We start from the raw sequence: 11,990 nt of genomic DNA on the forward strand, positions 1-11,990 counted from the left end.
AGGAGACTCCAATATATTTTCCCATCTAAAAAACCAACGTGATTTCTATTTTAAATATATTTTCAAAATATTTCGTTTTGGTGTTTTTTTTATAGATTTTTATTTTTAATTAAAACATACACATCAGTTTTTTTTGGAAACCTGTCTGATTTCTCTTTTGCATGAAATACTTCAGAGAACTAGACTCTAACCTTTCATTACCTATCAACGCTTTAACTTCATATCGACATTCTCTTTGCAAAAACCTTAAGTGATTTTCATCGTAACTCTCATCAAAACTCTTCCAACAATTGACATTCATCAATACTCGAACATAAAAAATTATCATGTGTGCGGTACGCTCGGTCTTCTATTTCACGCATGTTCTTCTTCCAACAATAGATTTATATCATTGAAGTAACTTTAGTTTTTCTTGATTTTTTTTTCATTTTTATCACTGAAATGACTTTAGTTTCTCTTGATCATTTTTTTTTCCATTTTTATGTGAAAATATGTAAAAATTTTGTATTCTGTGTTGATGAGAACAATTTAAGTTTGTACATTTGTTGATGAAAACAATATAAATCTTGTATTATGTATTGATGAGAATAATGTAAATTTGTACATTTGATTTTGAAAACAATGTAAATCTTGTATTATGTGTTGATAAGAATATGGTAAATTTCTACAATTAAAATGATATGATTCTGGTTCTGTCAATATTTTGCAGGTCAGTCAAAATGAGATTTAAAACAAATTATATATGACAATAGATAAGATTTAACTCTCCAGTTATTAACTAAAATCGACGTACCAACATAATTTATTATCTCAGATATTGTAGTAGTGCAATATTAAATTGAAAATTGAAAAACAAAACTAAAAATAAAGTTGAAGGAAGTTAAGATTCTCTTTAATATTTAATTTTTTTTCTATTCTTAGGATTCATAAAAGAAATTCATTTTTGAACATATAACTATTTTTAGTATTTTTGAAAATGAATTACTTACTGTGATAAATTTCATCAAATTTATGCGAATGCCACGTCTTATATGATGATTAGAACTCAATTGTACTTATGCTTTGTTTGATTCTTTGCATTGAGGGTCTCAAACTTCTAGTTGTGAACTTGATAAGGCACAGGAGGATGCACACACTATCTACAAAAGAAACAAAACTACACTAGACATATTTTTGGTATTTTAGTTAGTAAACAAGGAAAAATAAAGTATGATACAATCAAATGTGATTGGTAATCTCTCTCAATGCAAATCCAATGAATAAGGGGTGAGGAGGATACTAAAGTGTGATCCCAATACTAATTCCAAGTTGATGTGATGGCATGAGGGATCTTATGGGTAAAACTGGGGTCTTACAAATTGTTGTTCTAGTTTAGGGTTTAATTTTGAAATTAGGGTAAACTGAAAGGGATTAGGGTTTGGGGAATTAGGAATTTTGTTTGATTTTGGAAATTTGGGGGTTTGATTAGGGTTCAGGGAAGGCTGATCTATGGACCAGCCAATCTTTAGTGTGGATCTGGGTAGGTGGGGGTGAAATCAGGGCAGCGGTTAGAGTTTGGTGGAAGTAGAAGATGAATGTCCATCTTCTTAGGATTAGGGTTCCTCACGAAAAGGGTTAGGGTTCATCATAAGAACCCTAGGGTTATGGTTCTTGGGTTTTTTGGTGGAAGATTGTTAGGGTTCATCTGAACCCAGCTAGGGTTCATCAACCAGGGTTAGGGTTCAAAGGGTTTCAGTTTGGGGTTCCTTTAAATACCTCCCCTAGTTTAGTCCATGTAATGCTCACGTGGATGGTCAGCAACCAATCATTTTGCTGACTCACTTAGAACACCATACACTCGTGTGTACCATGCTCTTGGGTTGATTTTGCATATCTACCCTCCGTCCTGTATACTTTGACTAGTAAACCATATTTAGGGCTATGATTGCATGCCACAAGATATGTCAGATTAGGATCTGTAGACTAGTAAACCATACTTTGACTAGTAAACCATATTTAGGCCTATAATTTTTATTTTATTTCTAATTAAATTAAGTATAACATTTTATAATTACCAAATTAATTAAAATCAACTCAATACAGTTAAAATTTAAAGTCCTTTGCCCTTGTGGATTGAGGCATTTTCTAAATCAAATATTTCTCCATAATCAATGCGTTGAGAACTTTCAATAATCTAAAAACAATCAAACAAACAAAAAATTTTAGAAGAACTACGATGTTCTGATTATTCATCTAACATGAAAGTACGTAGGCATAGAGGCGTAAAACATTTTTTGTGTCTAACTTCATTAATCAATCTTTCTCTCCGAATAAGAATATTTTATTTGTAAATAAATACCTTAAGCAAATAATAAATGACATAGGCAAACATTCCCTTAGAAACAAACACATTAACCTTAGAATTAGAACATGATCCGATTTATGTACAATGGAGGTGAAGAATGTCTAATACATTCCACTTGCTTAATCTACTCCCGAAACATAGTTTCTCCTATAACTATAGGTTTTATCATTATTTTCATGTTCCTTATTAACAAATAAAATATGGTGGTGACTCTGTGATTTTTCAGCCGCAACAATATATATGCAACCTATTCCTCGGGGTTTTTTAAAAATCAAGAAAATATAGCTATAAGGGAGCTTGCTTTGAATCTCAGTTACTGCATCTTACTTTTTTCTTCAATGGTTTAATTACTATTTCTCAATTTGAGTCTTTCCAGCTTCACTTTTTTTCTTTGTTAATGTTTTTTTCTTTATTTTTATTAGTATTAACCTGGTTACATGGTCTAACTAATACGTAATATATTTTGCATTAATATTTTCAATTTTTTTTTTAAAAGTCCTTTTAAATTTTTAATTTTATATATTCAAATCTCTTAGTTTTTCTAAAAAAACCGGCGTGATTTCTATTTTAAATGTATTTTCAAAATATGGTTTTGGTGATTTTTTATATATTTTTATTTTTAATTAAGACATGCACGTCAGTTTTTTTTGGAAACTCACCTGACTTCTCTTTTGCATGAAATACTTCATAGAACTAGACTCTAATTTTTCATTATTTATCAACACTCTAACTTCATATCGTCATTCTCTTTGCAAAAACCCAAAGCGATTTTCATCGTAACTCTCATCAAAACTCTTCCAACAATTGACATTCATCAACACTCGAACATCAAAAGTCACCACGTGTGCGGTACATTCAATCTTCTATTTCACGCATGTTCTTCTTCCAACAATAGATTTATAGCACTGAAACGACTTTAGTTTCTCTTGATAATTTATTTTTCCATTTTGATCACTAAAATGATTTATATCACTGAAATGACTTTAGTATCACTGAAATGACTTTAGTTTCCCTTCATCATTTATTTTTTCCATTTTATGTGCAAATATATAAATTTTGTATTCTGTGTTGATGAGAACAATGTAAGTTTGTACATTTGTTGATGAAGACAATATAAATCTTGTATTATGTGTTGACGAGAACAATGTAAATTTGTACATTTGATTTTGAAAACAATGTAAGTCTTGTATTATGTTACTTTTAGATAACTCTAGACTCTTTAGATTAAGTCTTCGTGAAAAGTTTATTGGATGATTTGACTTAGTCAGAATGATGTCTTATTTAAAGGTGTTTTAAAAATGTTGCTTTGTCCTTGTATCGCATTAAACTACTGGTTTGGGACTGGTTAGTCACAAAATCTAGAAGGAATTTTCATTATAAACTAGCATACTGAATTTTAAATCCTTGCCTTGCTTTGTTAAGATCTTGTTTTTTTATTGGGTTGAGTATCTTTTGTATTCTTTCTATTGGTCCTTTGCTTATCAAACTAATTTGAACTCACCTACCCTAATTAATTTGAACTTTTTTCTCACACTTACTAATAGTTATGAAGAAATTAATTAAATTTTGAGACATATGAAATAGAAATGTGTTATTTAGAAATGTGTTATTGATACTACTTCATTACAATTAAAATTAATAATGAAAAGGAAAAAAAATCAAACAAATCTCATCATTTTGTGTACATTTTCTTTCTAATCTTAGGATTTTCATTTCTAAGTTAAAAAACAAAACTAAAAAATAAAGTTGAAGGAAGTTAAGATTCTCTTTAATATTTACATTTTCTTTATAATCTTAGGATTCATACAATAAATTCATTTTTGAGCATATAACTATTTTTAGTATTTTTGAAAATGAATTACCTACTGTGATAAATTTCATCAAATTTATGTGAATGCCACATATAATTTATTTACCACATTACTATATTCATTAATATCATGTGTCATGTTATATTCATTTATTTTTCTATTAACTTAAAAATGAGATATATTATTATAATAGTGATAATCATATATATGTGTCTCTCTCTATATATTAATATGTGTATTTCTTTATAATTCCAAAGTTATTCTGTCTTGAATTTAAACAAAGTATTACTATCATGGTTTCAAAATTTAATTTCCTTCTCATTTTAGTTTTGTTTTCAACTTTTCACTTGACTTTTGAATTAAATATTCTTAAGCCTAATTATAAAAAAAGAAACATATTAGTAAACAAATTGAATATGAATGTCATTAAACCACAAAGTCTTGATTTAAAGTTGAGGGAAGCTGAGAGTAAAAAAATTCAAATAACTATTAGTCAAGATGGTAATTCTAATTTCACGACCATTACAGAAGCTCTTAGTAGCATTCAACTACAAAACACTAGGAGAGTTATTTTGTTGATTGGACCAGGGGTTTATAGGTAATAACAATGCTCATTATAACTCAACTTATTAATTTTTAACATTTTATCTTTTGGTATATTTTATGATGTAGTTAAATTGAAATTATTTTTGTTGAAGTTGTGTAATTTGTTTTGATGATCAATTCATTTAGGGAGAAAATTGTGATCCCCAAAACATTACCTTTCATAACTTTTTTGGGGGATGCAACGAATCTTTCAGTTATTTCTTGGAATGATTCAAGTTCTACCATTGGAAGTGATGGACATCCATTGGGGACGTTCAATACCCCAACGGTTGCGGTGAATGCTGACTATTTTATCGCCATCAACATTACATTTGAGGTAATTACATAATAAATTAATTTATGCTCTTATTATATAGTGAAAAATAATAATGATAAAGATAGTTGTTCACTAGATTTATTTATTTGTTAAACAGAACAGTGCTTCATATTTTGGAAAGAAAGTAGAACAAGCTGTTGCTCTTCGCATCTCTGGAAACAAAGCTGCATTTTACGGATGTTCATTTTTTGGAGTTCAAGACACCTTATATGATCACAAAGGTCTTCACTTTTTCAAAAATTGCTTCATAGAAGGCGCTATTGATTTTATCTTTGGTTTTGGAAGGTCCTTATATGAGGTATTCTCCCACTACTAAATTCTAAATTGAACAATAGATTTAACATGTATTCTACCACTACTAAATTCTAAATTGAACAATAGACTTAACTAAGGTCCAAAATAAATAGAAACTTTATACATCATATAAAATTACTTTATATTTATTTTGTTTTGATAAATTTTATTATTTTATGAGACACTTTTGGATAAAATATGTCATGTAAAATGTATTGCAGAAAATATTCTCATCAAATTAATCTTTTTCCTATAGACTTTTCTCAACCAAACTGAATTGAAAACAATATTTTAAAATTGGTTCTGAGATAAAACTAAAGAGACATTCTGATCATATTAATAGTTATGTGAACAACAATTGACTATATAATTAATAAATATAGAAAAATAATTTTTTTACAAAACATTAATACTTTAAATATATAATTTGTTAAATATTTTTAGGATCTCAAATTTAAGTTTGACAATAGATTAAATTATATATTACTAACATATATCTGAGTGCTAGATATGTTTATTAAAGTGGGCAAAGATGATTTGGTGAAGTAAAAAGTCTTGGGATAAAAAGTAAAATTATTGTTTGATTTTATTCCCTTATCTTTTTGCTCTTTTATTAATGAAAGTCTGCTCCTGAAATAGATTCATACAAGCTGTTTCAATGACATGCCACTGTATTATTTCGATGAAAGTTATTAATAATCCCTCAAAATATATCTTGATAATTTTACAAAAATTAAAATTTTAGTTAATATTATATAGAAAATAGTAATTATGAGTAATTTTATAAATGTATCTTTCATTAATCCTATAAAAAAATGTAAACTAAAGGAATTAAGATAGGATAAGTAATTAATATTGAGGGGCATAGAAGAAAAAATATTAATAATTTAATGATAATGTAAAATAACATAATTTGAATCAAACAAATTTTATTAGAATACATACAATTTAGGAAAAAAGAGGTATATTATATGTGTTAATCATTTTTGTCTCTGAAATACATTGATTAAACACTGTCATTGTATAAACAACAAAAGAGACCTGGTTTAATTTCTGATTCATTTCAGGAATGCACTATCAATTCAATTGCTACGAATATAGGCTATATTACTGCTCAAAAACGATCGAGTTCATCATTAGATACTGGATTTTCTTTTAAAAAATGTGAGGTAAAAGGTAGTGGACATATTTATCTTGGCAGACCATGGGGAGAATATTCAAGAGTCATTTACTCTTACACCAATATGAAAGAGATTGTTCTTCCTAAAGGATGGGAAGATACTATGAATGGAACACACTATCCGTGAGTATTATAATTAATATTCTTTGATCAATTTCTCCACTTTATACAATTTTTTCATTAAACACAATGACTAATTATATATATTTGTATATAAATAAATGCAGCAACACAATATACTATGGTGAATATAAATGTAGTGGACCTGGATCTAATTTTTCTGGAAGAGCTCCGTGGGCACGAAACCTAACCGATGAAGAGGCTCAACCATTTATCGAAATTCATTTTATTGAAGGAGAAACTTGGCTTATCAACCCTAATTAAAATAATATTTCTATTTCTAACAATAATACTTTAATTTACTATTTACTAATAGTAAAATATATAATGAACATGCATGTTAATCCTACACTTTAATATTGTTTATCTATTTAAATTTTCTTTAGGAACTGATGTTGATTGTCTTTTCAGATTTTATAATAATTTTTTGTTTTTTTTCATCTATTGTATTCTTTTCTCCTTTATCGAGTTTTATTCTATTGACATTTTTTTTTGTTAAAGCTTTAAAGAAAATAATGAATTGTATTCATTCATTTCTTCTATTAAGACTTAATCCTCTCAAAATGTTTTTAATCATCTCAAAATGTTTTAATAAGATTTAATTTGAAGAGCATTTATGTTTCGTTAATAAGGAAAACTCATGACACCTCATAAACTTTATAAAAAAGAAATAAGTCCCTTCTATGATAAAAAAAAGTTGATGACATTGCTAATAATTGATTGTAATAGTTATAACAATTAAATTAAAATCAATGGATGTAATTAAAAGTTCCAATTTAAAAACTCACCTTACTTTATAGACGGCTAGTTGCATCTATTATTTTACTAATTAAATATCTATTTAATGATGAATAACTATTTTTATGATGTATTTTTTAAAAGTTGTTGATTTAAAAAGTGGGTGTTCTTTAGCATGAAACGATTCACATTTTTATGGGAATCGATTCAAATTTTCATAGGATCAAAACTTGATATGTATGTTGTGTTTGTGAAATAACATTTTACTTGTAACTAGAATTCAAGAGCTACTGGTTTACTACCAAATTAATTTCTTCAAGAGCTATTGATTCTTGAAAAATAGTTTTACTTCCCTTCAACTTAAGGATCAATTTAAAAGCTACTGGTTTACCACCAAATTAATTTCTTAAAAAACATGATTGAAGTTCGAGAGAAATATTTAAAAATTTGAATTTTGTAGAATCACATGAGTGAACCAAGTTTTAATGAATTGATTCACATAGTCTTATTTTCAGAATTTCCACATTGTAACTTGATATGGATTTTGATGAATCGAGTCACACATTGTAAAAAGTCCAAAAAAAAATATTCTAAAACTAGTAAACTCTAATTTAGATAACCTAACATACTTTATAAAGGCTTATTGTATGTTTTGAAGATACACAATATTAGTTAAGAAAAGATTGTGATTATTATGGATCAAGAATAGTTAAGTATGATTAAGACTAAGATATGTTCAAGGGTCATGGAGATACTTAGATATGGAATCAATTAGGAAAAGTTTAAGATGATCCAAGTTCAACATAACATAAACAGTCTTGAGAATAATTAATGATGTTTATGGGTTGTAAGAAATCAGACTTAAATAACTATAAAACTAGATAATAATATTATAGATACGCTAGTTTATGAAATGTTAACCATCATTTAATTATGGAAAAAGATAATAGTAAAACAATTCATATATTATGTAAAATAATTTTGATTTATACGAAAACATAAAAAACAAAACTATGAATGGACCATGTTATATAAAATGATTCTGATTTATATGTGAAACAACCAATAATAAATTGTGATTGACACAAGATAGAAAAAGTAATTAATCAGGATGAGGCGAATATGAGAAAAACTCATACAGCTGATTTAGAAACTGATGTATGAAGTGAAATTGTGTGTCTGTGTTTCGAGAAAAAAATTACAGGAATGATACATATTACATAACATAAACTTGTTACAAACGGGTAATATTCAAATAAGAAATATGAAAAAGGGAGTGGATAAGTTTGGTAGTAGGAAACATAGGCATTGGGAGGGACTGAAACAACATATAATAAATTACTTCTTCTCCATCTTAACATGTTTGCGACATAGTCTGGTTGAAAAATATTCTCCTTCAGCAAGCTCTTTAAAAGTGGATGACTCGCTCGACCCATGAAGTTCACCTCTTTTTCTAGGGTTGATAGAAATGACTGGTTGTGGTTGTTTTTCAGGAGTTTCCAAGTCTTAATCAAAATACAACGTCAAAACAAATCATCCATGTTGTGTAAATTCAAATTAAAATATAATATACATGTCTTAAAAAGAAATCAAATTTAAGTAACTGTCTTTGCAGAAGGAACATGAGGTAATGGTTGTGGATTCAATTCAGGGGTAATTTCTAATTCCTGCACTATAACGCATACAATTATCATACAGATCCTAGTGCTTTGATCCTAAACATTTGGATAACAACACAAATAACAACACTACATAATAATAATATTGTGTAACGCTGACTGTGATGATATTTCATTCATCATCAAGTGTTGCTTCATCTACATTTTCCTTAATCTTATTGTATAAGGAGTTCATAAAAAAAGTAAGTAAGACGTATCACAAGGTGAAAAGGAAGGTAAAGAAACAAAGGTAATTGAATGTGAAATATAAAAACATGCATAATTTGATCATCATTAACCTGGAATTGGAGAAACTTGAGGCCCGATTCGAGTTCCTGAGCATTTTATCTTTGAAGTAGTGTCCTTGTTTTTCACTTTTCATTAAGTTGAAAGTGGACCAGTCTGGTGAGGTCCACCGGAGAAGATGATCGGAGCTAGGGCTCTGGTGATGTGTTGACCGCTTCACATCCATATGATTATGATCCAATGGTCTAATCCTGTCATTTGGTTTACATTACCCACTTTGCAGCGCGTTGACTTGGATGTATGATAGACACCACACGCGTGGTCATCAAATATGTCACCTCAATTAATGAGGGAGATCTCATGGCACTTGTTTTTTCTTATTTTATTTTAAATTCTGATTTTATGTTTAATCCTTCTATTTTATTTAATTATAATCTAAAATATATGGGACTTTCATCAAAATCATTAAAAAAAATTCTCTTCCATATTCTGAATTAAAATTATTTTTTGGATTAATTATGATATTTTGCAAGAATTAAATGTTTTTGTGCATATTTTTAAATGTTTAAAAATACTTCTGACTTTCCAAAAATAGTGAAATTTTTTGTCTAAGGTCATTTGACCTCATTTGACCTAGGATAAATCCTTTGGCCATTTATTTGGTGTTTTGAAGGGATTTTAGATTTTGACCAAATTAAAATGTATTTTAATTCTTTTTTAAATTGAATTTGAATTGATTAAATGTTTAAAAATATTGTTGAGCCATTTTTATGGTCTTGTGATGTTTGACTTTCTGTTTGGGTCTTAGTCAGGTTCATTAGACTTTTGTTGGATCAAAACCATTAGATTTAGGGGATTGATGAAATGTACATTTCATCTCCCAAAATGAATGGATGGTTTTGATTTGATGAAATTCCTTCCATGATTAATTTGTGTTTCTATCTTTCCCTCCCTCCCCATCTTCATCCCCATTCTTCCCCATCCCCTCATTTGACCAATGAAATCTCTAATGTCTAAGAGCTAATTGGTTCATCAATGACCTTGTGTCAGATGAATCAATACAAGTGTGACTGAGATAGGTCCCTCCTTTTTTATCTTTTCTTTTAGGGTGTGGTATGTTTTAGGAGTTTGATTTTTCATACCAAATCTCTAACATGCATTAACACCTAAATTCTTATTGTCCGGCCTCAGATAGTTGTGACTTCTACATAAGTCCAATTACGATTGCTTAACATAGAGCCAAATTTGACCCTCAAGGCATAACATTCTAGTAAGTGAGATTGTAATTCTCCCATTCTTCATGGCATTGTATGGAGACTCGATCTTTTTTTCTTTCATGAGTACTAGTGGCATACTTGTTGAATTATCCAAGTTAGAGACCTTCTCATGGAAGATGTCTTGGTTTAAGGATTCTTACTTGTGAATGAATGGTTGAGTATTCCCCAAAGAATGACTTAATCAATTAAAAATCACCACTAACATTTGACTAACTTTTAACTAACATTTGACTAACTCTTGTTAATATTTCTTTACTTTCAAGTCATTTACTTTATGCAATTTAAATTTTAGTCATTTATCATTTATTTCCATTTATATTTCATTGAACTTGTTTATGTTTATCTCATTTTAACTTTGCTCATTTGAGCCATATCTTATGATTGTATATATTGTTTGTGTATTTTGGTTTTGTTTGTGGTCTTAGGACCTTAAAATACCTAATAACAACAAAAACCCTAAAAAAACATTTGTTGGACTGTTGAACTTGATCTGAATTTTTGGACTTTGGATTAGGCTAAATTCCCTGTGCAAAAGGACTTGGCCAATGCCAACATTCTGAGACTAAGCTATCTTGAATTGAGCCTTCATATGATACAAGCCTTGGGATTTGTTTGAATCCATTTGCTACTCTGTCTTTGTACTTAATTGTTATTTTGATCTTGTGTCTGATGCTTTGTTCTGAGTTGATCAAGGAATATTTCATCTGATGCATTAGAATTCTAAGAAGACTGCTAGCTATTGGAAGTGCTTGTTTGGATGTGACTATCTTTATTTGATGCCTTGATATGATATCTAGATAAATGCTTATTGCTTAATGATTATTGCTTGATTAAAGTCCAATGGAAAATGGGTTTCTATATGACATTCTTATCTGTTGGATTTCATCCCACTGGTCAGATCTTTTCAACCCCTAACTTTTAAATTTATGCTTAGGATAGTCTCTTCATCTCCTCCCACTTCTTAAATTTCAAAATCTCCCCCTTTTTAAAAACCTTCTTTGCCTCTGATTTTAAACATAGACTTTGTTTTAATGATTAGAAACTTTGGCCTTATGCCATTGAATTTGTAAATCTTTTCTAAATTAAATTTATAAATAAACTTAATCATATTGACTTAAAATTTCAAAAAGATAAAAATAACTAACAACTTCATTCAAAATTTTGGCCCTTTGTACCTTTTCATTTAAAACTTTTGTTAAAAACAATTCACCAACTTTGAAATTTTTTCCGCGAACTACGAGGTTTTGATCTCTCATTTTTATGTTGGTACCTAGGCACAAGACTGAAGGTCTTGTCAAACACAAAATATAATCAATGAATTTTTTTCTCATCCCCACACTCTATTTTTTTCCAAAACATCATATATATACCAAAAAACACATACACACATAAAAAAAGGG

The 11,990-nt window shown here is 28.6% G+C and overlaps 1 protein-coding gene across 1 annotated transcript; it reads left to right on the top strand.

Moving 5' to 3' along the window:
• Nucleotides 1-4,448: 4,448 nt before the first annotated feature.
• LOC127097293 (probable pectinesterase 53) lies at nucleotides 4,449-6,935 on the top strand. Its single transcript, XM_051035799.1, has 5 exons — nucleotides 4,449-4,753; nucleotides 4,888-5,077; nucleotides 5,175-5,375; nucleotides 6,439-6,674; nucleotides 6,779-6,935. The coding sequence occupies exons 1-5, from the start codon at nucleotides 4,449-4,451 to the stop codon at nucleotides 6,933-6,935; spliced, it is 1,089 nt and encodes a 362-aa protein (XP_050891756.1).
• Nucleotides 6,936-11,990: the final 5,055 nt, after the last annotated feature.

This window comes from Lathyrus oleraceus, chromosome 1, assembly GCF_024323335.1.
Source record: "Lathyrus oleraceus cultivar Zhongwan6 chromosome 1, CAAS_Psat_ZW6_1.0, whole genome shotgun sequence".
NCBI lineage: Eukaryota > Viridiplantae > Streptophyta > Magnoliopsida > Fabales > Fabaceae > Lathyrus > Lathyrus oleraceus.

What these genes read in the sequence shown, in the direction of transcription:
- LOC127097293 (XM_051035799.1), top strand. Translation starts at nt 4,449, where the DNA reads ATGGTTTCAAAATTTAATTTCCTTCTCATTTTAGTTTTGTTTTCAACT. An exon ending in CCATCAACATTACATTTGAG is followed by an intron (nt 5,078 to 5,174) that starts GTAATTACATAA and finishes TTTGTTAAACAG; the next exon opens with AACAGTGCTTCATATTTTGG. An exon ending in TTGGAAGGTCCTTATATGAG is followed by an intron (nt 5,376 to 6,438) that starts GTATTCTCCCAC and finishes GATTCATTTCAG; the next exon opens with GAATGCACTATCAATTCAAT.